At 54.3% G+C, this 25764-nt stretch overlaps 7 protein-coding genes across 7 annotated transcripts; 5 read left to right on the forward strand and 2 right to left on the reverse strand.

Annotated features, from left to right (window-relative positions):
• Positions 1–4050: 4050 nt before the first annotated feature.
• Positions 4051–7326, reverse strand: BZA05DRAFT_409262 (DNA lyase). Its single transcript, XM_051484778.1, has 9 exons — positions 7124–7326; positions 6887–6899; positions 6630–6808; positions 6016–6561; positions 5897–5935; positions 5755–5834; positions 4922–5692; positions 4647–4867; positions 4051–4565 (listed from the first exon to the last, which is right to left on the reverse strand). The coding sequence occupies exons 1-9, from the start codon at positions 7149–7151 to the stop codon at positions 4472–4474; spliced, it is 1971 nt and encodes a 656-aa protein (XP_051336075.1). The 5' UTR covers positions 7152–7326; the 3' UTR covers positions 4051–4471.
• A 163-nt stretch (positions 7327–7489) lies between these two features.
• On the forward strand, positions 7490–9020 carry BZA05DRAFT_409266 (uncharacterized protein). The gene is made up of 3 exons (XM_051484779.1): positions 7490–7743; positions 7820–8572; positions 8630–9020. Exons 1-3 carry the CDS (start codon positions 7701–7703, stop codon positions 8731–8733), a joined length of 900 nt encoding a protein of 299 aa, XP_051336076.1. The 5' UTR covers positions 7490–7700; the 3' UTR covers positions 8734–9020.
• Positions 9021–11210: 2190 nt separating this feature from the next.
• On the forward strand, positions 11211–13064 carry BZA05DRAFT_421684 (uncharacterized protein; the record flags this gene model as incomplete). Its single annotated transcript, XM_051485746.1, has 2 exons — positions 11211–11238; positions 11587–13064. 2 exons carry the CDS (start codon positions 11211–11213, stop codon positions 13062–13064), a joined length of 1506 nt encoding a protein of 501 aa, XP_051336077.1.
• Positions 13065–16041: 2977 nt separating this feature from the next.
• BZA05DRAFT_157143 (DNA/pantothenate metabolism flavoprotein) lies at positions 16042–17531 on the reverse strand. The gene is made up of 2 exons (XM_051479051.1): positions 16584–17531; positions 16042–16487 (listed from the first exon to the last, which is right to left on the reverse strand). The coding sequence occupies exons 1-2, from the start codon at positions 17433–17435 to the stop codon at positions 16224–16226; spliced, it is 1116 nt and encodes a 371-aa protein (XP_051336078.1). The 5' UTR covers positions 17436–17531; the 3' UTR covers positions 16042–16223.
• An 822-nt stretch (positions 17532–18353) lies between these two features.
• On the forward strand, positions 18354–19970 carry BZA05DRAFT_438817 (uncharacterized protein; the record flags this gene model as incomplete). The annotated part of the gene is made up of 1 exon (XM_051486514.1): positions 18354–19970. One exon carries the CDS (start codon positions 18354–18356, stop codon positions 19968–19970), a length of 1617 nt encoding a protein of 538 aa, XP_051336079.1.
• Positions 19971–22499: 2529 nt separating this feature from the next.
• Positions 22500–23170, forward strand: BZA05DRAFT_448249 (uncharacterized protein; the record flags this gene model as incomplete). The annotated part of the gene is made up of 2 exons (XM_051487235.1): positions 22500–22757; positions 23054–23170. 2 exons carry the CDS (start codon positions 22500–22502, stop codon positions 23168–23170), a joined length of 375 nt encoding a protein of 124 aa, XP_051336080.1.
• Positions 23171–24161: 991 nt separating this feature from the next.
• On the forward strand, positions 24162–25004 carry BZA05DRAFT_459698 (uncharacterized protein; the record flags this gene model as incomplete). Its single annotated transcript, XM_051487643.1, has 3 exons — positions 24162–24308; positions 24366–24482; positions 24537–25004. The coding sequence occupies 3 exons, from the start codon at positions 24162–24164 to the stop codon at positions 25002–25004; spliced, it is 732 nt and encodes a 243-aa protein (XP_051336081.1).
• Between the last annotated feature and the right edge of the window lie 760 nt (positions 25005–25764).

Raw genomic sequence — 25764 nt, forward strand, 5'->3', positions numbered from 1 at the left:
TGCTATTTCGTATTGCCGTTCAAGTTACGGCCGGCTGTCAATTACCGGCAGGAGACATGAAGGACGGGGAACGGGGTGAGGTGTCCAAACTGTCCCAGGGCCCGTCCTAGAAGGCACAATACAGTGTTCGCGAGAGATCCTCACATGAGATGAAATCGTGGGTGTTTTAGAACTCAATTTTGAATTATGCTCGAGCTCAACGAACTCAAAATTGGTGGTCATCGGCTCAGGTTCGGGTTCTGTTCAGCTCGAAGAAGTCTAAACTCCTCCGATGCCGATCGAGATTTATCGGGAGCGTCCCAATGGCTCGCTTAAGTCAAACCCGAGTATACGGTTGGTAACGGTAGTGAGTGTTGGAGAGTGAGAAATAATGACGAAGGGTAGACATCCTGGGCCTTAATAGGTGTTGGACGACGTACACATGGTTCTCTCGGTTTCTATTCGGCCACCACCGCCACAGAAGCACGTTTTCCACTTGTGCTTATGTACGCATTCCTTTTTGGGATACACCAACGACTGTTTGGAAGTTTGGTGACATCATTGTCTCTCCCGAAACCTATTCTACCTACGAACCCTCTTAAATCTTTGCCTTTCTCAGGTTCTTTGCACCGACCACCTCTCGCGGGAACAGCCTCGCTTTTCATTCAGAGCTCTCAACCATCTTGGAACATATCCCCCGCTCCGTACCTCCCACCAACAACAATCTCGATTCCGAACAATCCTCACTCGCCAGACTCAGACGGTCATTGAACTTTACTACTTACTCCGCCGCAAACACTCAGCATACGCTCGAACGCGACTCTCGCACGCAACGTTCGACGAAGAATCAGACCTCGCAGGAAGCACGCCGGGCAGAAAGTATCGCACGCTACCGGAGGAACGAATATACCCCCTCCTCTGCTCGGTCGAGACGTGGCGCCAGGAATGCTTTAGAGAAGACTCGTGACAACTTCCGCCTGAAGACGGGATCGTCGGACGTCCCTAGTTTAGCTCCAATCATAACCAAGGTACACCATCGCCCGCCTTAATGTAGCTACTGACATGCTCGTAGATAGTCTACACCATTTACCTTCAGTCCAGTCCGCATGACGATGGGGAGAATGCATGTGCTACAGCGATCTTCGCCCTATTATCTCTCCTTAAATCACGGTTCGATAGCGATACGGAGAATATATCAGAAGGAGAAACCCGCCAGTAAAGATACTGAGCATGAGCTACGCAAGAAGGGTGAAGAGGATGTGGCGCTGGGAACGCAGCTCCAGCTTCACGTGACCCACATGACGGTAGGCAACCCACCGCCAGTTCAGATAAACATCGGTTCAACGGGTAAGTCATGAGATGGCAGATGTGATTACCTTTACTAACTATGATTATTGACTCAGGCTTAGGCTCTATATATGATGCAAAACTATGTTATCGAGTAGTTAATACTCCGGGTTTTTATGACAATGTCTTTACGACGAGTCCTCCTCCGGACCCCCGCTACTTCAGCACTTGATCGGGGGACTCCAAAGCCCGAAGGAAGTCAACCACGAAGATGAGGAGATCATGTACCCTCCCCTGTGCAAGTACTCAGATCATCACCTCAAGCATTTCTTCCCAGACGATCCGGTTTCCGTGGTCAGGAAATACCTCGCCGGACGTGCTCCCAACATTACCATTTTCCCAGAGAATTTTATTGGCAACCAGTCCCATTACGTTTGGTCGGTTGCTGAGGTCGAGACTACAGGAGTGGCGAACGACGTGAAGGCAGGGCTGTTAACCGTCCGTCTAGTGGACTGTAGTCCCGTCCCGTCCCGTCCCGTCCCGTCCCGTCCCGTCACGGGCAGGCTTTCCAGAGGACTGATCCATTCCGTCCGGAAGATGAAATGCCCGGATACCCGCCAGGTACCTATAGGTACCTGATAGCATTAGCGTGCTATGCTGACTACTAGTATGCGGAGTAGCGCGGTAGCTACCAACGGAATTTTCAGCCTTGAGCAGAATTTTCAGAGTCGTCCAACGCTCAGCTGATAGACACTGCTTGAAGAAGCAACGGGGATGGTGTGAAGGTTCTATACCGTGAGCGAAACTGCGAAATGGAGCTGCCCAGCCACACATCCGCACACCGGCGCCACTGTGTGGCGCCACGCCGCCAGCAATATCCTAGTGTCCCAGTAAATTCCGGGCCCTGTAGGGTATCCGTCCTCATTTCTCAAGCCCGGAAGACTGTAGTCCTTGGTCTCCTCAGCCCGACGAATTCCGTCCCGGGCCGGGCAACCTCAAAGACGGACGGGACGGACGGTTGACAGCCCTGCGCGAAGGGGCATCTGGTGTATTATCTGCTTTACGGCCTGCTGACGAACATCAAAGAAAACCTGTTCCTCACGATAGAGGGCAGCTCCGACGAGATGGGATACAAGCACACGGCCTTCTAGAGCTGTGGCTTTGATCAAGCAATGGCATTTTTCATGGAGACTATATCGGACAAAACCGAGAAACATGATTGTTATGTTCTCCTCGTCACTGGCAGGTACGACCTTACCATCGACAAATTGCAGGTTGCGCAGCCGCGGAAGTTCATATCAAAACCACTCCCAAGGGCATGAAGGATTTGGGCAACCTTCCAGAAAACGGCGTTGTTGCCGTCATATGAACGTGTCGGAAACTTTCGGCACGATATAGGCATCCTTATGTCGCTCAGTAAGTTAAACGATCGGCCCAGCAACATACCTGAAATCTCTGGAAACGCCCTAGAAAGACCAATCCTTGGCACATATTTTTACGGGCGGCTGTGGGCAGAAAGACGGAGATCTTGATGAAGATGGCACACATGATAGCAAACCTGGATAAGGAAGATAAGGTCTCTGAGAACCGGTTGGAGAAAATACGATCAAAATCGGTTGGCCGGGTGCGGAACTCCAGTCGAGCCGTGGCCTCAGCCAGATTTGAATCTGCGCATGTTGTATCGACTTGGGGAGTGGTGGTTTGTCGTCACAATTCGGATTCCGGACGGTCCGAGAGTGTTTGGGGAGGGTATGGTCTACCCCACCTGGTTATTGACCTTTACTAGTTTTTCCCCTGTCTTTCTTGTCAGATGGCAATTATGGCTGCGTGTCCTGTGTTGGTGATGGGAGAGAAAAAGAGAATATTAATGTATTGTTTGCTGCCTATCCAGAAATTGATTATCACGTGATATTCAAGATCACCTGGCGATGCTTTTAGATGTCTCGTGGTGCTCTTCACACGATCTCACTCGATCTATTCCATTGTCGTTTCTGTTGAAATAATAGGGTATGTGTATTGTTGAAGTGTAAGGCTGTTGCCTAGTGAGAACAGAAGATAAGTGTATGGGAATAGAGGTCAACGCCCGTGCCTTCTACCATGACCAAACTAGACAGGTATTGCAACAGTTTCATTTTGTGAAAATGACTGGTTTAACAGCGGATGAAACCGTTGAAGATCTCGACCCATTATCCAGACACGTGCAACGTCAAAGAGAATACTCGTCCCAGGCGTCGTGGAGGTGGACGTTGTGAACGAGCTGCCAACTTCTTGCCTTCTCCCAAACCAAATGGCGTACGTCAGGAATGTGAAAGTCGTCGAATCGCGTAAACGGATGGTGGATGTGCGAGTGCCATTGTATGTGTATGTGGATGTGTGTATGAGTGGACGTGAAGACGGAGGCGTCCTGTGAAGTCGTGCCGGTGCTAGTTAAACCCCGGGAATCATCAAATCATCAAATCATGAAATGAAGCTCTCCATAACCGTGGCGTGCGGGATTGGCTTCCCCTGGAGTGGAGTGAATGGCGTCCTTCGTCGATTCAGCTACATGCCAACAGCTAAGCTGGCGGGCCATCACTCTGTGGATCTGTAGAGATGCTGGGAGCAATCATGTCCCTTCAATCTGCCGGCCGACACCGCCGACCGGCCAAAACCCTCAGCGCTCACTCAGCGCTCAGCCTTGGCCTTGGTCTTGGTCTTTCTCAACTTTGCTTGAAATGTCATGCCTCACAAGTCAAGTACAGCAGACGCTCCCTGCCCCCCCCCCTCCCTGCCCCCCCTCCCCGCCTCCCGTTCCCCCCGCCCGCTGTCCGCCGCCGGTGGGAATGAAGCTGCAAGCAACAGCGAAGTAGCTGGTCTAGTAGCTGTTGATATGTACGCAGAGCTTATTACAAGCAATATCCACCAAGTAGAGCAAAGTAAAGTGCAGTCAACCAAGTAAAGTGCAGTAAAAAAAAACAACCGGAAAATGAAACCCAGGAAAGAAGGAACACATATTGTGCAGCCCCATCGTAATCGCAACCACAACCGCAAAAAAACAGAAGGAAACGGGAAAAGAATTCGTCATGACATCACAGACAGACAGACAGACATATGCAAAAACAATACCGCAATCATCACGGCACAAGGGAAATGCATGCATGAACAGATGAACTGTGGAGAAGCTCAAACCAGATCAAATCGATATGTATGTATGGTTAGTTGCAGGTTAGCCTTCGCGCTCGCACCACTTGAAGAAGTTACACTGCCATTCGTTCCTTACACCCGATTTCGCCGCGGACTCTCCGTCGGGGCCTATCGGTCTTGGGAATAGTTATTTTTAGTTAGGACATGCCGAGAGCTGCCGGGAGCTGCCGGGAGGGAGGGAGGGGGAGGATACACACCTGGAACACACCCAAAATGCCCTGCCGCCGTTGACACCCGGCTTGCCGGAGACGCGTTGGACGCACGGTTCACTATGAAAATCGCAGAGGGGCGGCGGTTTCTTTGTGAAGATCGCCTTCCACTGCTGCATGGATTCGACGGGATCGATGAGGTCGGCGGTAGCTGTAGCGGTGGCAGGTCGGTCGGGCGAACTGATTGGTGGGGCACTAGAACTAGAAGCCTGCGGTCCATCAGAGATGGCTAGCATGTTGCGCGCGGTGTGGGTGTATCCAACATAGGAACCAGAGTTTGGGTCTGGAGTATATACGTCATAAGAATTCGACGTTGCGGTTGCGGTTGCGGTTGCGGTTGCGGCTGGCGCATATTCGCGTGGATCGGGTTGCGTAGTGCTCGCGTTTGAGTGCTCGGGCGGTGGATTGTATGGCTGTTTGACAGGCCGATGCTCGTTCGGCTCGTTCGGCTGCGGTGCTGGCGCGATTGGACTGTACCGTGTGGATGGTGTGTACTGGATCGGAGACGCATCCTGTTGACCCAGACAAACACCGGAACCTGCGCCGAGCGCACTCGCCACGGGCTGCATAAAGCTGCGGATGCCTGGTTGAGGCTTGCCCCCCCCCCTAGTAGACTGAGCTTTCGACCTCGTATTCTTCGTTGCAGTTTTCGACGCGGCCTTGGGCTTTGCGGTGTTGGATAAGTTGTCCGACCTCTTGGCACGTTTCGCTGGCGGCGCCGTCGGAGTCGGTTCCTCGTCCGGAGGGTTGATCAGGTTCTTGATGGACGTCGGGCGGTTGTCCTCGATATCACTAGCAGGCCTCTTGGCTGTAGATGCCATCCTGGCGAACATCCCCTTGATGTTCTGACGCTGGCTGTATTCAGGGAACCTCTTCATGCACAGGCGTGGGAGGGGAGGGGCTGTGAATGATGGCTGTAGCACACCGTCACGGAACTTTCCTTCGGGACTGGACAAATCGATGATGCTCCTCCGGGTGCCTTCGACATCGACGGTCGGGTTTATGACGCCGAAAACCGGGCAGTGGTCAGAACCCTGTCGAGAAGCACCAATGATTAGGATCGAACGTCAACAGCCATAAGATGGAAACCACCCACCATCAATCCTTCCTGGATGTTGACCTCGCCGAACCAATTCGACATATTGGGGGAGCACAGAATGTAGTCAATCCGCGAGCCTTTGATGCCGTTGAGTTAGTAACCAGTATTTTCCGAGGAGCGAAAAGATTGGGATGGTTACCTGCATTTCCCGGTCTCTTATTTTTCTTTACATCCCAACCTGTGGAGTGTCAACTATCATTAGCACCTACCGTGACAATTTCCCGCAGGTAATGAGGGAGGGGTGACAGGATAACATACATGTGAACATGCCGGTCCTGTCCGGATATCGCTCACGGCAGAGATCATACACCACACCGCTAGGATGGGGCAGTAACAAGCGATCCAGCGAGGCTCTCGTAAGGGTATCCTTCCAATCTGTCATTCCCGCCTCCTTCATGGTCTCATTTGAATCGCACGCATCGATTTCCTCGCGAGCGATATTGAGGTCCCCGACGACCACCACCCGCCTCTTGAGATCATTGACGAGTTTGCGCACCCTGGTACACAGCGCCTCGACGAAACAAGCTCTAAAGTGATCTCTGGAGGGATCTGTAGCGGCAGGACAGTACGCGCCGATCAACACGAACGCGCCGAAATCCAGCACGAGGGCGCGGCCCTCGCTGTCGAGTTTCACCGCCTCTTCCTTCGACAGGTCGGGATATCCGCCGATGCACTCGTCGGGTTCCAGTAGTCTGTAGCTTTTGCCGGGTTGCGACAGCGATTGCAGGGCGCCCGTGATTCCTTCCTCGGCTTTGATGGGCGTGCATTTCGAATTCCGCGTGTACACTGCGACTCCACTGTAGCCTTTCAGTAACGAGCCGTCACGTCAGCCTTGTCCCTGCCTGCGCAGCAGCATGCGACCGTGCGATTACCTTTTTTCTGCTTCGGGAATGTAAAGTACGAGTCGAAGCCCGGCACCAGCACCATGTCATCGGTCAGATCCTTCGGCTGGATCTTGGTCTCCTGGAAGCAGACGATGTCGGCGTCCAGCGTATCGAACATGTGCCGGAAGCTCTTATTCTGACTCCATGGATGGTAACCGAAGGGGTTCCTCGAAGGCAGGATCAGCAATCGACATCGGACATCGGACGGAGCGGGCGCGCGCGCGCGTGTAGAGGAGTTGGGTTACCTGATGCCGTTCACTATATAGGCAAAGCAGTCAGTAAGATTCGCGTAGGTGTATCACATGCGCTCGGGATGTGAGCCAGGTTAGGTAGGTGAGCAAGGGGGGGAGGAATCGGCAATTCGACTGAGCATGGGCAAACACGCGACAGGGACTAACAGCAAGCCCGAGCAAGCCAGCCGAGCAACTAAGCTCGCGCCGCGGCAAGGGGCCGTGACAAGTGGGATGACCGATCGGACTCACCATTCCAGGTCGTGATCCTCAGCGCCATTGCTTGAGCGTGCGTGCGGTGCGTTGAGCGGTGGACTGGGGGGTGGGTTGTGGGGGTTGTGGGGGTTGTGGGGTTGCGGGGAGCGCAGGGAGGTTCGGTCTGCACGGGCGGTGGGCGAAAGGCCGAGGAGATTTTAGAGGGATCGTTCAGAGATGGTGTGAGAGTTGCTGTGATGTGTAGCGGGTTGGGTGGTTTTGAGCGATTGGGTGAACGACCATGGGCTGGCTGGCGGACGCCAAGATCTCGTGACTTGGCTTTGCACGTGATCGTGACGCCTGCCACGTGTGTGGGGCATTGAACGATCGTTGACGGTCCGTGATTCTGCACTTTTGAATTCCCAATCGTGGAGAGCGCATCGACAACCCACAACTCAACCGCACGCGGGCCCCACCCCCTCCCTCCCCCCTGATCGCTGTGTTTCAGCTCCCCACACCTCAATCCCTAGCTGCTGCACTGCCCACGGCCCCACGCGCACGCGTTTAGCACCTACTATACGCGCCAAGCACGCCGTCTCGAAGCTACCCACCAAACCTGCAGACTAGAGACACAATGGCCCAGCCCGGAATGAAGACACTTCTGGACCAGCTGTGTGGTAAGCTAACAATCCGTGACGATCTTCTGTCTCCTGTTGAAACTGACATTCTCCGCCTTCACCCCGGGCTTTCCAGACAACGAAATCGACCGTGAGCGTCGCATGGCCGCCTTGAGAGCGTGCGATGGGCTCCTGCAACTCATGATGCGCATGGTCAAGGACGGGGTCAAATACGGCACGCAGGACGCGGACTTGAAGGCGCAGCTGCGTTCCATCAACCACTGCCTGAAGAGCATCCGGCCGCCCGTCAACCCCGCGCATCCGATCGACCTGCGTGTTCTCGCGACGATGGACCGTCTGGTGGATCAATGCCTGATGCTGTTGAGGATTAACGGCATCCACGGCGACGAGTTGATCGAATGGCAGCTCGAGTCGGCTGCGCTGCCGAAAGAAACGCGGTTCGCGGTAAAGAACTTGCATGGATTACTCATGTTCGCGCTCCACGTCAACGAGGTCTACCCGCTCAGGCACTACGTCACGAAGAACGCGGTTGAAACCGCGATTAAACGTGCGGTCGAGATCAGAACTCCGGAAGCGAAGATTGTGGCCAAACAGATGGCAAGCGTTCTGGTGGTGCTCAAGGCGATGTGGCTGGAAATTAACAGGCCAAGATCGCTTGTGAAGGTATCGCGTTTCACCTCCCTTCCCGAGAGCCCGGTTCTGGAGGATCTTAAGAATTGGTACAACAAGCTGTATCCTCCTCTGCCGCCGAAAACACCACCACCACCAAAGCCAACGCCGACTCCCGGTCGGACGTGGGAAGCCGCTCCAGACACCACCGAAGATACCGAAGGGTTTGTGCCGTTCATGAAGGTGATCCAGTGGTACTGTATGTTGATTCCTCGCCCTGTATCTCCCTTCCAGGTCACGGCTAACTCTTCCCGAGCTCTATCGCACAGCGTCATCGGCCAGAAGGACGCGCCCCCCCTCAATCCCCACGTGAAAGAGATCGTCGATAAGTACTTCCCGCCCAACAGCAAGTCATCGTAGTTACTTACCGGATCGCATACCGTTACGTTTGGTAATTGGAGACGATTAGATGTACTTACATTTAAGCTTGATGGACTGGTCTGAGTGCTCTAAGATTACCTACAAAGCTCATGGTTTGTCCTGTCAAGACTCACGGAGGACAGCTTGATTCGTTCCTGCCCTGCAGAATTCGAACACCACAACCTAAAGAATACCATGACTTGTCTCTCGTTTGTAATCTGTCTGTTTCCCATGAGGAAGCTGTCTCAGCTGCGATGGCTGAGCACATATCATGCATGAAACGGAACAAATCACAATGGTCCAAGAGACAACAACGGTGCTATTGTGAGTGTGTCGAGTGAAACATACGCCTTTGCACCTCCGGGAAGAGGAAGAGGCTTGCACGGTACCGTAGACCATCCACCTGGCTAGCGCCCAGAAAGAAATCAAGGGTGTCCCCGCCGGAAAATCGACAGGGCTTCATGCCTATCTCCCGCAAAACAAAATCCCCCCTCCGACGACGACAACGACGATTGTGATCGGCAAAATTTGCTAAGGACTCAGGAAACTGCATGCTCGGCTAATAGACGAGGGCAATCGGCGTTACTATGTTCCCGAGCAGGGGGAGCAAGCGATGGATTCCCCGTAGACTACCGTGGTGGATACCAAAAAGCTTATATTTTCGAGATTACCTACATAGGCGCGCCGGGGGGAGGTGGAAGGGGGAAGGGCCGGATGTTGAATCCGGTCCGGCCCAGAGCTTTGGGATCATGGCGGCTGCGTCTGTGGGGTAGAGAGGAAAGTGGCGTTGCACTTCATGCGCACTTTGCCGGTGGGACGGCGCGGCGCACTCGGTGATGAAGAAGAAGCAATTTCGGATCCACCACCACCACCACCACCACCACCACCACCAAATACGTGTAGGGAAATGGTGGGTGCCCAGTACCTAGGTCGAGTTCAGCTGAGCGAAGTTTGTACTCTATGTACCAAGAAAGCATATGTACGGGATCCAGCCTCCCGAGTCCCAACCCAGGTGTCGCCAGGCAAACCAGTGACCAACGATCAACTCGAAAGTAAGTTTCCTACTATACTGTGGGACGCAGCGTAAACGACGCGTTTGCGCGTCCGTTTCGACCAGGAGCCGCGTAGAGTAACTATCTGGGTGAGACCGATGGTCAAGGAGTTGTGAACAGACTGGGACTCGTTGAGACCAGCCCAGTCGGGGGTGTGACCGAGGGCGGAGAGGGTTGTTGACTTTCGAATTGAGAGCGGGTTCTGTCTGAGCTGGGAGGCTGGGAGCGGGAAGGAGAGATGCACGAGCGGGGAAATTTCGCCGACTTGGCTAGACCAGACTCGGTGGGCCAAACGTTCGGGGGGCTCATGTTTATTTTGTCGAGATTGTTTTGTTTTCTCATCATCTACATCTTCATCTCGGTATCTCCTCATCTCCCCATTCAACGTGCGGGATACTTGAGGTTCATCACCTGAAGAACACAGGTGGCCATTTTCTTTCATTGTCGTTTCTCTTTCTAGTCGGATACAATCGGCCTTCTACTTCTTTTAATCAAGGTTGTCTGAGGGTCATCTCATCCCCAGTGCTTCATGCAATTGCCTACTCCAGCAGAATGGAGGCTTAATACTGATCCCTTAAATAACTCTACGCATGTGAGCACCTGGGTGGCCCCGTTATCTAAGCTTTTTCGCCTCTTGAAGTCTTTGCCTTTCCCCCTTCCCACTTCCCCCGTAGGTAGGTTGGATAGGTTTCCAGCGGATTGGTAGGAGTCGAGCTTGTTCCCTTCGATTACGCGTTCACGTTGATTGGCGATTGGAGCGTCGCCATCCATCGAAGTCTAGATATGAGCAGGACTCCCGGAACCGCCGCTACGGTGCTTGGGTGCGAAGACGCGGAATGCGATGACACAATCGATCCAGAAATCGTGAGGTTTCAAGGTTCTGGACTTCATCCTGAGGAACTGCAGATGCAGGATTATGGAGGGGATGTGGAGGAAGGGTACCATTGACTGACCAAATACCTGGGCAAGCAGGTGATGTCACTCGGACGCGTGCCCTCAGCCCCCACTGTCGGGAGTGGATAGGCCATGGTGCGACGTTCAAAGGAAGATCCGTCCGATGGAGCATTCCCCTCCGCCCCCACCATTGGTTCCGTGATGTACCTTCCTCTACCTGCCGGCCCGCTGAATCCCGTCAAGTACCTGGTGATTACGAACACGGTTTCGATTCACGATTCCTCACGAAACCTTCCGAGCACTGACTCCTCTTGTTACATCATATGCCGTCTTGAAAACAACGTACCACTTTAGGTGCCCAGTCGGTCCCCAGCCGGACAGAGCACTGGCCTCCTTCATTGCGCTGTAAGTCAAATGGCGCGAGCAACAGAGAAAGGGAGAGGGAGATGGAGGGAGAGGGAGAGTGAAAGTCGGCAATGCCTTCCCTTCCCCTCTATTGCATCCACACTCATCCGCATACCTACACCATGAATGCAACATTCCGAAACGACCGAGCTGGGTAGGTAGTGCAGTGTTTCCTTCGACGATATATTCATATCCTTTATGATCCAACGGACCTCGCGAGCTCCACAGGATATGTTGCTCCACAGTCCGCACCACCGGACTTGTCCTTCACTCCCAGATTTCACGAATTTAGTAGAGCTTCCGGTTGTCGTCACACAGATAGGTACCGTTCCCCTCGAGGAGCGTCAAGGTCGGATATTTCCATCATCACTGGAACTGGCACCTGTTACTCCGCTGGAACTGGAGGAAGCGGAAAGAAGGGGGGCGGATGAAGGAGGGGGAGAAGGAGGAGAAGGAGTAGCTGGAAAGGTTTATCCCCAGACAGTCACCTCAACTCCTGCAGAGCGGCTAACGGTCACGCTGATACTCCTTTCCCTACCAAACGAGCTATTCTTCCAGATCGCCAAAGCGCTCGATCCGCTGGACAGCATCAGCGCCTCGCTGGCGTTCCTCCTCGCGGGCGACTTCCAGCACGCAAGTCCATTCGTGCAGGCGGTATGCGGGTCTACGATCGAGCGTCGACAACAGCATGCGAGCACGCTGCTCACCGCCGCGATCCGTCTCGAACTCCCCGTGTCGATGTTCCGCTGCGTGCTCGACAGCTTTTATAGCCCCGGCGATTTGGTACCGCCATTGCCGCCTACATCGGTCCACTTTTTGGACACTCAGTTGGTGGGCGTGGATGACTGGCAGGAGTTCCCGCTATTGCCCCCGGGAAGCCTCCAGACCGTCACGGACAAGCGCAACAACAGTATCGTGTGGGGCTCCGGCGTGAAACCGTTTGAGAGCGGTGGTGAGGCCGACACGGATCTGGACGATTTCATCGAACTGGACATGATCAACGGCACGGAGATGGGGCCGTTGAATTTCGCTGCTGCTCGGGGGGACGCTTCCTACGTAAAGGCCATGCTGGAGTTCATGGGAGAGTTGCCGGCGGCTTGGTGGCTCGAGACGCGGCCCAGCCCACTTCACTGGGCGTCGTTCCACTTCCACCGCGACGTGATAGGGGTAGTTACGGATTGGATGTGGCGGGTGCACCGGCTGCGGGGACCATCTCCGAGCGGCGAGTGGTTCTCACCGAGCCGGCAGGCAGAACACAAATGGCATCTGCGGCCGGTGCACCAGCTGCTCGTCAAGGACGAGCCGGAAGGAGAGTGCTTCGTGTGGCGATCATGCTTCCCGAGGCGCTCCAGCCACCGCATCGCCTTCGTCTCCCCGCTGCAAACAGTAGTATCCATGCTGCACCGCGCGGACCGCCGGAAGCCGACCACACTCGACGATCTGCGCCGGGTGACGCGCATCCTCCTCGACCTGCGAAAGACTGTGCGGCTCCTGATCTCCCTACGGCAGATCATCGGGCGTCTCATCGGCCTTCGGAACTCGGGCGCATTCGACAGCCTTCTGCCGCCGACGCGGCGGACGGCGACGGCGGTGCGCCTCCTGGACCCGAGGACACTGTTCATGGCGTCGCGGTGGGAAGAGGTGGCGCACCACATCCGCAAGCGCATTGCTGGCGACCTCCTGGTGTTCCCGCACCGCGGGCCCGTCAGTGTTGTGGCGTGGCATAGCCACTATGAGGACTATAATACCCTGCTCAACCTCGCTATCGATGCGGTTCAGCCGTGGGATGTTGTCAAGCTCTTGCTTGAGACACATTCCGAGGTGCAGATGCCCGGAGATGGATTGGTCGATCTTAGATTGCTCCTGGCAGAGGCGAATAGTAGATGCCCCACCCGTGAGGTGAGACGCACGCCGCAGGAGGCGCATCGGGCTGCGGAAATTATCCTTAACCTGGCCGACGGCGCGATGGGGGCGGAGTGATCGCGGCTGCGGCCCGCTGGGGGTGCTATCGTGAGGGGAGATGGGGTGGGCGATGATCATGAATTTTACAAGTAATTTACTGTTTGTTATTTGGTGACATTTTCCAGCTTTGATTTGATTTGCTTTGCGTTTCGTTGCTTTGTTTTGCGTTGCTTTGCTTTGCGTGCTTTGCTTTCCTACCGGCTAGCCATGTGTTGATATTTGAAGATGCTTTGTTTTGATAGATCTGTGTTTAAATGGAGGACCTTCGGAGGGAGGTGCGTACGTACGGGGCCGGATCGTTAATGAAACTGAATGGAAACCGGGACTGGTATGACTTTGATATGGATTTACTGTAGAGTTGCTGTGGATTTTCTCTCGATTAACTGTGTATTTGCAGCGTCTTCTAGATTGCTGAGGCCTCACGTCGTTTCCCGTAGCTTCACGTGATCCAATGTAACTCGTGGTTTATCCCCCGTGGCTTTTTCCGACTGATGCCTCCCTGAGGCTTTCCCGGGGCTTCCTAGCTTCCCGGCGGCTTTCCGTAGCTTCACTGATCGTCCCTGCAGCTTACAGTGGTATATGTTTTGTGGCTCAGTGGTTGGGCGTGAGTTAGTTGTGTACTGTGGGGCTCGGGGTGCCACACCCGATTTTGTCGCCTCAACTTTGGCTCGCTGAGATGTTCTCTGTTGCTGCTTTCATGTTCATCTGGTCGGTCAGTCTCTACGTACACACAACACACGAAACATGGACATTATCACCACTCTCAGGCATTATTAGTTTAACATCGCGGAGATACTCTACTTTGAGGTTGTTCGGCCTGAAGACCACAGTCTGCTTTCTTTGCTTGTTGCTTTCTAGTCAATTCAATTGGTCACCCCGGTTGCCCGTACCCATCGCAGGTCTCTCAGTATGATACCTCCTGCCGCCGATTCAACTACCCGTAGCATCATGATTCATCTCCGTTCTCCCTTGGAGTCTAGCCGTATGTGTGTAGCTAGTTGCGAGCAGAATGACAGTTGACAAGCTGTACGCTGCAGTCTGCACCCTGCAGAGAGGTTCTCGTCTCACCTGACACCAGATTGGAGTTATCCACTGCCAATTGTGCAGCAGTCGATGCGTACATACTCTACATGCTCTACGTGCATGTCTGTCTCGGTATTCCAGAGTCTCAGAGTTGCAACATCAGTGCAGCAATAGATGCGACGATGTGTGTGTGTCTCAGTATTCCAGAGACTCAGAGTTGCAACACAGGCGCAGTTGGCAGGTCGCGTGTCGTTGATACTGGTAGTTAACGCCATTCCCGCGCGCCAAACTCGCCTTCCTTTCGCGCAGACACTTCCGTGGGTGCCCCGGGCCCTCCGAAACCTACACCACAGTCGAGCCCAGTTGCGTTCCTCATTTTTACAAGTTCGAATTGTGATCCCATCCCGCAGAACACCCAACCGCTCACCCACTCACCAGCCCACCCCGAACCCACCCTCGCCGCCCAACTGCTTCCCTTCCTATCCTTTCAAGTCAATACACGCAGTCCAAATCGCAATCACTACTCACTAGAGTAACCCAGAGTAATCCAGAGTAATCCAGAGTAATCCAGAGTAATCCAGAGGGATTACATACTCCACATACTCCAGAGCACATATGTATACCTGTGTGGGTATGATTTCTGCACTTTATGCATGTCCGGTCTTCGATCATGTTGGTCGTGTTGGATCCCATTGCGAGAACGAGGGAGGGGAGCGAGGGAGGGGGAGCTCGTGCTTGTGCCTGTGGGGCCCGCTGGGGCGGGGTGGGGTGCCCGGTGCCGTGGGTAGTGGGTACAAGGGAGGGACGGGCTACACTTCGAGTCTTCGACAGCCCATCCGGGTGTTGTCTGACTCAGCCCTCCCGTTCACTCGACCTTTCTTTCCTTCCTTCTTTGCTTTCCTTTCTTTGCTTTTCTTTCCTCGCGGGGTTAGGTTGGCGTTCTTGTTCTCCGCGACCGACCGACGGGAGCAGGTCAGACATCCAGGACTTCAGGGCCCAGACAGGCATGAATCCTGCGTTATGTAGAGTCGAGCACTGCGTCTTACGTGTCTTACATTCGATTTTGTGTGTCTTACATTCGAGCTTACTCGATTTGCGGTGATACCGTGTGTGATTCCCTGCGTGTGTGAGTGTGTGTACAGTGTGTGCACTGTCTGCATAAACCCGCAGTGATGGAGAATGATGATGAATGATAATGATGAATCATGATAGGTCTCAGCACGATCAACTTGGAGGGTGTAAAGGTGGAAAGGTGGAAAGGTGCATTTTGTTCGCTGTTCGCTGTTCGGGTGATCTTTCGCACTTCTTGCATTCAGTCCAACTCACCGCGCAGTACAGCCAGACAGACAGCTGACGAGCGAGACTAGACGAGACACATGAGATGATACGACATGAGATGAGATGGGATGTTTGGCCAATGTCCACGGCTTGGAGCAAGATGCGCAAAGGTCAAGTGCGTCTCAGCCGATTATTCGCCGGAGCACCTCATGCCGAGTGATGGCGCGGTGAAGATACCCACTTCGGAGGCAGATGTTCAACATACCCTGCGCCCAGGTAGAGTACCTGGTTACTTGGTTACGTGAAAAGAGCGCGGCTACATGCCAACCATACCGGGTCCATGGGCTGTCTTCCTTGTATATACCAGGCAACCTGGGAAATCGACAGACATTGAAGGTGATCGGTTGAAGGGATCTTTCACAGGGTAATGGGTCCCTGGCAAGCCTGGGGTGCCTCATAGGCACATCACTGGCACGATTGATTGATTGCCCGTCAGATCCTAGAGTTGGCAGGTACACACGGAAGTCTCCGCTCTGGCGAGGAATGAGGTGCGGTGGTTCTTCACTGATCCGCTGCAGGGTGAGACCGTGAGACGGCCGGAGGTGCAAAGGCGGGTGCGACGTTGCGGCGAAGTGCGCATAGTACCAAGGCGCAGAGTAATCGAGCGAACAGAAGCTAGCAGGGCACATGCATGAGAGCTCAAAGGACGGGAGAAAAGCGGCGAGGTGGGACAGGAGGGAGGTCGGGGATGCCCCGCACCCCATCCTACCAAAGTCTCCTATGTAGAGCGGGTCGCCATTTTTCCACGGATATATACAGGAACAAGCAAGCAACAGCACATAGCAGCAGGCGCGGTACCGGCCAGTCAGCCGTCTCCTAACTAGCAGGTTCACCCGCCTCCTTCGCGCCAATCGCGCGATCATGTCTCCTTACCACCTCGGGTACGATGAGGCTCTCGATTTCGACCTGCTCCTGGCCCTCGCGCGCCTCCGGTACGCGGATCCACTGGTCCGCCTTCTTGTCCACGAACACCACCTCGAACTTCCGTGTCGACAGCAGATTCCCGATGACCAGGTGGTGGCTGTAGCGGTTCAGCGCCTGGTGGCACTTGTAGAGCAGGATGTTCGGGTCGGTTTCGAGCTGTGTGTATGTCACGTGAATCTCAGTCTCGCTGGATGGATGGGTTGTGGGTGGGTGTGTGGTGGACGGTCAGAGAAACACATGCTCGCGGCGTACCTTGAAGGATATGATCATGGCGTGCGGCGCCCACCCTTCTACTAGCCGTTTCAGAAACTTTGGCACGGGATCCAGATCGATCACCAGTTTCTTTCCGCGCGCGCCCAGCCCGCTGTCGTCGTCGTGCGCTTCCATCCCTGCCACCGCGGCAGCCGCGGTAGTATCTGCCCTCGCCCCCGCCGTGTCCGGCGCCCCCGGTAGATCGCCGCTCTGTATCTTGTGCTCGGCCATCCTGTCGGGCGGCACGAAGAAGTCGCTCACGGCCGCGGCGAGGTAGAACAGCGCGTCATTGCGAAGGACCTGCATCCGCAGCGCGACCTCGCGGAGGAGGAACAGGTAGCTGGTGACGGTGGTGTACGGCAGCAGGAACAGCGTCTTCTGCTCCTTAGCGCGGCGGTACTTCCTGAGCACATCGAGCATCTGCGCGCGATAGCGCTCGCGCACAACCACATCGCCGCCGTCGGAACTAGCGCCATCGCCGTCCTCGCCGATGCGCCCCCACTCAGACAGGTAGTCGAGGAAGCAGTTTGTCGAGTGCGAGTAGTGGCGCGAGTACGGCAGCAGCGAGAACTGGCGGTGCAAGAACACAACGGCGTAGCCGGCCTCGAGAAAGTATTCCGCCGACGTGGCGCCGCGCGTGCCCGCCGAGAAGTTGTCGATGAACCGCACGGTCTGGTTCTCGAGCGGGACGGTGGTGCCGCCGGAGGAGACGAGGACTACTCGGCGGCCGTGCGCGTGGTGCAGGTTGACGAATTCCTGCAGCTGCGTGGAGATGGCGGCGAGGTGCGCCGGCGCGCTGTGCGTGTCGAAGTACTCGAGCTCGTCGGAGGGTGCGGCGGAGGCGGGCATCATTCGTGCTGGCGTAATTCCGGGATTTCCGTTTTATCGGCGTTGCAGCGTGGGAGAAGTGTGGGGAGAGACGATAACCATCGCATAAGCGACGTGCCGTGCGGGGGTTTGCGACTCGCGTGACAGCCCGTGCTAAGCCATTATACCTAGGCAGGGCAGGCGAGTCAGCCGGGTGACGCCCGGTGATTCTTGGCAGTCGCTGCCGGCGCAGCGACGCCAACTAACGCCTGAGACATCACGAGAAATGTGGCGGATTATGTGGACGGGAATCCGCGAATCAGCAGGCATGACCCGACTGTGACCAAACGGATGTAGAGGTCGAACCGCCCACGTACGGGCGGAAAGTGCAGAAAGTGCAGAAAGACGAATTCCCGATCGCCACCAGAGTCGCAGGATGGATGTTATCCACGACGTGCATGTATGCCCACCACCGCATAATATGTGTGTGTGCCGGATTATGCTCGGTCACTATGTGATATGTGGTATTATCGACGGGCCGGACGTCGTCGCCGGCATGATGGTTTTTGTGTGTGGTCGGTGCTGCCAAAGTCAGTAAGAGGTAAAGCATATAAACCTGCTCTAGTCTCCCGCTCAACGCCATTTAACCTCATTCACCTGCCAACGGCCATTCAACCCCATCCACCCGCTAGCGCTCCTACCACCTCGATGTACCACTCCCACCACTCCCACCACTCCTACTGTTATCCTGCTTCTTCTTCTTTTCCCATCATCAATCCTCTCGTACCGACCTCACCATCGATATTTCGACACCATCGATATACGACACCACCAAACCGCTTCTCACCGCCAGGCCCATTACCGTTGCCCGCTACTCTTAGCATCAGCCACGCCTTCCCCCGCATAACCCCAGCACCCTTGACACCTCCCAGGCGGCCCACCACACTGCCCCCGATATTAACCATGTCGAACCCCCCACTTCCCTCGGCCCCTGCCACACCCTCCACCGAACCATCCCAAGAACCCCCGACGCCTGCTAGTTCGTCCACCGCAGTCTCCCCGATGCCAGGCATCTCCTCAACCGGAACGCCCTCGGCGCCGGCCATGTCTTTCACCGGAATGCCCTCGACTTCAACCACGACATTCACCGGAGTGCCCTCGGCGTCGGCCTGGTCCTCCAATTCACTTCCCCCCATCAGTTCCCTCACCGCACCCCCCTCGATATTCGCTGTGCCCTTCGCACCGCCCTCAGCACCGGTCTGGTCTAGCAGCCCGCTACCCCCGATCATTTCGTCCACTGCACCTCCCTCGATATTCGCCGTGCCTTTTGCACTGCCCCCGGCACCAGGCACACCCTTCACCGAATCGCCGCCGCAAAACCCGACACCTTCCAGTTCGTCCACCGCACTTCCCTCGATATCCACCTGGTCCTTCACCCCACTGCCCTCCATCAGTGCCTTCACCGCACCAGCCCCAGTGCCACTCTGGCCCGATGCCCCACAACGTTCGAAATCGACCGCGCGCTTCACCACACCGCCCCCGAAACCAACCCTGAAGCTCCTCGCATTCCCCAACGAAATCCTCTATAATATCCTCGAGTTCCTCCTCCCAGTCGACATCAAGAACATCCGCTCGCATCCATTCGTAGCTCTCTCCAGCACGTGCCGGCTCCTATACCACTTAATAGAGACTCGATGTTTCCGCGCCCTCAAGAATGCAGCCGAAAATCCCAAGTTCCGCAACCCTCCCAAACAACCATTTATCACGGCTCGAGCGAACTGTTACCGGAACATACTTATCCGCTGGCTCGTAAGACGGTGCAGATACTGCCTGATCTCGTCGTCGCGGCTGGCGGCGATGGACGAGAGCATCCGCTGCTGCCGCCCCTGCGACAAGAATCTGCACAAGCTGTACGGCATCGTCGCCCTTCGCTCGGCCGAGGAGATGTGGGGGGTGGCTGAGAGCGAGCTGCTACAGAACATCCCTCACGGCCCTCACGGCGACATGAGGCGCTCCCTAGTGCGGGGCTACGTCGAGCGGAAGTTCGGCTTCGACGCCGATCTGATCCGTGCGGCCCGAAGGGCGCACATACTCGCGCGGCCGGTCGCCATGGACGTGCACAATTCGTTGCAGAGCCGCGAGCAGGCGGCCGAGAGGTTCTGGGTCGATATGCGCGAGGACTGGGATCTGGTGTTTGCTCAGACGGGGCTGGTGCTTAAGCGGCCCACGAACGCGCAGCTGGACCTGATCGAGGCGAAGTTCTGGGAGGCATTTCATACCGAGGAGGTGAGGAGACGCTGGCGAAGAATGCACCGCGAGAATGCCGCCGCCTTCGCCCTCATACGGGAGATCGAGGACGACCCGCATATGAGGGCTAATTGGTACTGTGAGGTCGCCGGGAATAATCCGGACATCATACTTGGCAGGGTCAAGTACGAAGACGTGGTACAAAGGTTGACGGAAAAGTATGAGGAACGCCAGGCGAGCAAGAAGCAGAGGGCGGCGGATACGGTACATTCGGAGAACTTCGGTTTTGGCACGGGCGGTGACTGGCCTGGTTCTTACAATGTCCGGGTTTAGTCGATGCGACTTGCGGAGTGCGAATTCATTACTCATTACTCATTACTCGGGGCAACGCGGTACACAGTGCCGAGGCATGGGGGATATGCGTTTGCGTATCTTTCCGGCCAATCTCCTTGGGCGTTATGGGATTTGAAGGGAGGGTGGTTGATTTTCTCGGGGTTTTTACTCGGGGTTTTAATACGTTCAGAGTGCGAATGTCTTTGCCGTGCGTGGCCTGGCTTCTTTTTGTGCGCTTTTTCAATTTCTATTCTTTTTAATTCGTTTTCTTAAACCCTTTGCTTTGTTTTCTGCTCATGTGTGCGCTTGATGATGGTTGAATGGCTCGGTGGTTCTTCATGTCAGTCGCCAGTGTGCATTACTTACATCTTACTTACTTCTTACATACATATGAAATTCATCGGTTTCCTTAAAACATGTACATACCGCTGGAGTTTTTTTTGTTTCATCATTCATTGCGTGCGACCTTATGTAGAATCCTAGACCATGGCAAATACTATACTATACACCCACTGTTTCCTTATTCATGACCCAGCGTCTAAGCCGACCTCGAGGCTCGAACAGTCTGCCGCGGCTCGTGATTGCTCCCTCTTTTGAGACTTGACGTCCATCGTGTGAGCAGCGAGGGAGATGCAGTGACGAGATTTATTTTGTGAAGATTTTGCGAGGGAAGGTGGAAATTCTACCTCTATTAAAACCCCTCAATGTGATCGGCACCGTTACAAGGGTAGTAGCCTTGGGGAGGACGCTCTTTTGCTACGGTTCAAGCTTGGGGTTTGAAGTTTACTTTTTGCTTGTAACTCCGTCGCGCGTTGGTGGTGGTTAGGTGGTTGGTAGTCGAGTGATGGTTATGTATGTTCGCGCGCGTGAGTTGTCAACAACCACGAAATTTTAATCACGGGGAATATGAGACACCAGAAGAACTGGCCGACACGTCTGCCATGTGAGTGCTGGCCATTACCCTATGACAGAAACAATTTGGGGTTTTTAAAGGAGAGGAAATCTCCGATTTGCCTCGGAAGAATTTTGAAAACTTCCTCACTTCATCTCACTGCGAGTCTGCCACCCCTCCGGAGGCGAACAATGAACGCCTTGGTGACCGTGTCGCTGATACATAGAACGAGATGACGGCGAATCAAGACTCGAGAGTTCTACCCATAATTTTCTTGAAACATTACCACTGCCAGCGCCTTACCGCGGACATGAGGAAGAATCTTTCGTGTGTGCCGCACGCCGAAATATGGTATAAGATTTAAGGTGGGAGGGCCGGTTAGTCAAGAGAGGAGAAATCAAAGTTGAACTTGGAAGTCTACCTAGGTGGAACCGGATACTCGAATCGTCATTAACGTTATCACGACGTGGATGAAACCCTTTACGTAGATCTAAGCAGAAAATCTATCATATCGGAATCCTATTCGGACGTGCAGTGGGTGGGCACGGGGGGGGCAAAGGGTGATGATGACTCATTCACGACGGCAGTTTGGCTCGCCGCGGCGATACGATTGAAGGGATACGGTGGCATCGCTAACGCGTATCCAGAGGGTCTCTAAAGGAGAATTCCCTCAAGGCTATGCGCTATAGTGGGCGGTGGGCGGTGAACCGAAATGATATCAAAGTTCAATTATTTTCACTCTACCTCGTGCACGAGTAGGTCTCTCTTTTCTGACAGATTTTCGTGTCATGTGTCATCCCGCAATGGTACGGAAGAGGAAAAGCTATTTTAAGGTCATTGTTGAGTGGCGATTTGTCAAAACCTTGAGCCAGAGAGGCCTCGATGGCAGATACAACGGCAGGATTCAAAGTAACTTTACCCACTGTACAGGTCCATTACCTCCTTGGTGGCGGTCAACTGGATATCACTACTATCTAGACGACTCTTCGAGCAGAAACTTAACCTTTCTAGACGACATGAGAGAGTTGTACATGAGGTGGCCGAGAGCAATAAAGCAATATACCAACCACGACCAAATCACGACATTGGGATTGAACAAGGTTTGCTTGTAGCAAGGTGTAGGGAGTTAAAAGTGATGGCCCAATTCCTAGGCCTGGCCGACCTCAACATTTACTATATAGTGCACCCGCGGCCCCTTCTCCCCTGTCCTCTACCTCACTCCACCTCACCCACTCTCACAGTCTCACTCCCCATCCATTCTCCAAACACAACGACTATGATCACCACCAACCCATCCGGGGAAATCAACTTTGAAATCCACAATCCACTATCGAAACTGCCATCCGACAACCCGGGACAACCGTACGACAAGGTCTCATCGAGAAACCAGCGACGTCCTCTACCGTTACCGTCAATCATCTTCGCATCCATTTCACCTCCTTTCCATCTCCGACTCGATTGTCTACATCGTAACCTTCTCGTCCCATCTTCTCACTCCTTTTCTCTCATCCCTAATTCAACTCCCTTTGACACTTCCCCTCATCCCTTTCCTTTTCTTTCCATCTCCGACCCATTACACCACCTCTTCAACGTTTCGCAGGACCAAATATCACCCCCGTCTGCGCTTGCCACTACGAATGCCACTGATTCGACATCTCGATGAAGAAGACAACGTACCCAACGAGGGCAAAGGAACCTGGATCCTAGGCAACATTGCCTTGAGGCAGCAGAATTCGGCTGCATCCTCCTTCTATGGCACGGTGAAGACCCTTTCCCAGCAGGACTTGGATCGCCCATTCACTTGGTATACATCCAAAGGCCTTGCTGAGGACATGATCCGTCGAGTTGTCACTAGTATGGAGGACCACGGCTGGAACGACCGCCTAGCCAGGGACGTATTTATGAGTCTTTGCCAGAGACGCTGCCAAAACATGAACAGATGCGTGAATGAGATGAGACGTCAGGCTGGGGAGGAAATCAACCCAGGACGCCGTCCAACAGCAAGGCTTCCAAATCACCATAACCCGATGGATTCGGTGTCAAAAATGAGGGCGCTTCCCGAAGATGTACCTCTCACTCCGCACCTAAGCCAGCCTCATAGGCCTCAGCAGGACCTACCGGAGGTAGTCATATCAGCTAAGCAGCAGAGGGCGAAGATTGGAGCCGTTTCGTTCACATCTTAAGTCAACAGGGCCACAGCCAGCAAGAGAAAGCGTCAAAAGGAACCAGAGATTTGGTCTGGCCGCCCATCGCCTTTAGGAAATACGTTGGTGGCTTCACTCTCCTCCGCTTCTGGTGTGATCCCTAATCCCTTTCTGCTCTATGTTCTGTTCGCTCTGCTTTACATTCAAAGTGCCTGTTTTTCTCTATCTTTGCACAGCACTAACTTCCAAGATTCTCTTCAACTGTCGCTCCCTTCAGCCTCTCCACAACCTCAGATCCCTCGGGTCTCGGCCTCTCGGCCATCTCCGACTCCTGCGGCCACTCGCCCTAACGTCTAATACAAGGCTCTTGTCAATGGAAATCCCGCCTTACTTTCAAGGGAGTTCAGCTATCAGGTGTTCAATGAAGTTGTCTCTTACGCCGCTACGAAGCCGGGCACTCCACTCTCATCTGGCAGCCTCTTTATTTGGTACAGGAAACAAACCTCACAAAGCAAAGAGGTTACTGGATGGAATCATCGAAGCCTTGGCTGAGAATCCCCGGTACATGGAGCGAAGGGGTGAGGGTCTCACACCTTCGTCGCAAGTGATGACGGCATTCGTTTCACAGACGGTCGGGTAAGCAACTGATGCTCGCATAATTGGTTCGCGTGTCTAGCCGGGCCTGTAGAACAGAAGTTGAGATTATCCGTGCGGATCCCCGATGCCGAATGGGCGCTAAAGGTGTCCACCCCATCGCCGTTCGAGATTCCTGGTCCGACACGTTGGCACGAGTTTACTCCAAACTTGCCCCGACAACGTGGTAATCGCGATGGGCATCATGGCCTTTGCAAGGAGCCGCCGCTGCAATACACTACAAATGATGATGGGGTATTACTTCTTTGCGTCGCGGACATGGAAGCGGCCTATTGGAGTTCTTAATCATCTGGGCCTGTCGGTATCCTACGATACTATCCGAGCTGCATTGTTCAAAAATGCAGGGGAAACCTGAGCAGAGATTATTTCTCGGGTCCGCCACGGAGTTCCAGCGATGCTGAAGTACGATAATATGACCAAAAAAACCATGTCGAGACCGAAACCCTCCTCAACAAGTCAGTCATGTATACATTTACGGCCGCTGCAGTCGTATTTCTCTCCATGTCGGAATCCTTGGCATTGCGCCTCGGAAAGGACCCGCGCTCACTTGACAACTGTCTGCGTGAACAAAGGCTTCCGGGTGAGACCTTTATAATGGACGATGAGGATGGCTACGCCATATTCCTGGGGCTTTTCGCCACGGGCCAGGTCTGGATGGAATCGGGAGCTGTGACCTTGTCACTGCAATCTGAAAGACAATGGCAGACGGAACCAGGAACCCAAGATAGCGATGAGGTTCCGCTTTCCAACATCCCCGGCATCGCAGTACAGCCTGACGAAGAGGAAGCGGACTTCAGCCCTACTCCTGTCACCAGCACAGCTGTTGACGTCACTTCCGCAGAGGTCCCACGGCCCCAACCGATACCAAGGATGTAGCGGACAAAGTCGACGGAAAAAGCGGCAACCAACGTAGGCAAGTCCTATAGGACTCTCCTGAATGGCAACATCAAATCCAGTCTGTTGAAGAACGGCACCTACCTAGACTTTCGCGCCTCCCTGATACGCCTATACGATGGATCAGATGAAAGCTTCAACGTAGCACATAGCCAAGGAGAGCTCCATGGCCCCGCCGTAGCAGACGGGTGGGCCAACCAGGCAGCGGAAAACCCGGACGACCATGGAGTAGAATGGCTCCGGCAAGGTAGCGGATGTGGACGCCGGGGCGACGTGCCACTTCCGGTCTCACTGGCACATCTCAAGAGACGGATTAGCCACCAGAAGTGGAGAGAGGCAGATCAGTGGTCACTGACCCGGATCAAAAATCGGCGGTACGATACCAAGCAGCCTCCCAAAAAGACCCGGATCCGTGTGTTCTACTTTTCCTTTGAGTTTATCCCTACTTGATCGCTTTGGTAATGATTGTTAGAAGGTGTTCTAGCCTGCCGGGAAAATGTAGTGGTGAATGTATGAGCTGGATATACGAGGAGACTGGACTGTGAGGAAAATATACCGTATGAAGTAACTATAACGTTTTGTCTAAAGAAAACTTTATCTCGCTACCTTGAAAGAACCGTTTCTCTTGCCACCATGAAAAAAGACAAATTTCACTTTTGAGAACAGTCCACGAGTCACCGCTGTTTTTCCCAGCTGAACCCACAGCAAGCCGCCGCCGCAGTCCCCGCCCAAGCGCACAAGCAGCATCTAGCCAGAACAGGGCTCGACCTACTACATAGCAACATAACAAACGCTGTCCTTCCGTAGCAGTGGTAGTATTCAGGGAGAAGCTGGAGAGGAAGCTGAGAGGCGAACGACGAACGATGATAGGTAGGTATTCTGTCGAGTGGAACGTGCAGGAGGTAACCATGTTGCGGGCCACAGCTGGGGGAAGCGGTTTCGCGTCCGGCGAAATCCCAGTGGTGGATTGCGGGGCGATGGTCATATAAGAAGTCGTTAGATAAAGTACCTGCGGTAGAGTTTCAATTAACGGGGTATTGTCCATATCTTATCACTCGACCTATAGTGGGTAAAATTATGAAATTCCCGACTCCCACAATTAGAGTGGGGGGGATGGGGGGAGCTTCTTGAGTTCCCAGCGAGAGTTAAGGCTTCTGGTTCTGACGCGTCCCCAAAACGAAGCCGAAGCAGTTCGGTTCAATACGCGGGA

Source organism: Tricharina praecox (genome assembly GCF_024521635.1).
Source record: "Tricharina praecox strain CBS 144465 chromosome Unknown BZA05scaffold_29, whole genome shotgun sequence".
Lineage (NCBI taxonomy): Eukaryota > Fungi > Ascomycota > Pezizomycetes > Pezizales > Pyronemataceae > Tricharina > Tricharina praecox.

Excerpts from the sequence above, each read along its gene's own strand:
- BZA05DRAFT_409262 (XM_051484778.1), bottom strand. The coding sequence starts at position 7,151 with ATGGCGCTGAGGATCACGACCTGGAATG. Across the intron at positions 5,835-5,896 it reads TAAGAGACCGGGAAATGCAG|GCTCGCGGATTGACTACATT; the intron begins GTAACCATCCCA and ends ACGGCATCAAAG. Across the intron at positions 4,868-4,921 it reads ACCCAAACTCTGGTTCCTAT|GCTTCTAGTTCTAGTGCCCC; the intron begins GTTGGATACACC and ends GATGGACCGCAG.
- BZA05DRAFT_409266 (XM_051484779.1), top strand. The coding sequence starts at position 7,701 with ATGGCCCAGCCCGGAATGAAGACACTTCTGGACCAGCTGTGTG. Across the intron at positions 7,744-7,819 it reads ACTTCTGGACCAGCTGTGTG|ACAACGAAATCGACCGTGAG; the intron begins GTAAGCTAACAA and ends CGGGCTTTCCAG. Across the intron at positions 8,573-8,629 it reads GAAGGTGATCCAGTGGTACT|CTCTATCGCACAGCGTCATC; the intron begins GTATGTTGATTC and ends ACTCTTCCCGAG.
- BZA05DRAFT_157143 (XM_051479051.1), bottom strand. The coding sequence starts at position 17,435 with ATGATGCCCGCCTCCGCCGCACCCTCCGACGAGCTCGAGTACTTCGAC. Across the intron at positions 16,488-16,583 it reads CCATGATCATATCCTTCAAG|CTCGAAACCGACCCGAACAT; the intron begins GTACGCCGCGAG and ends ACATACACACAG.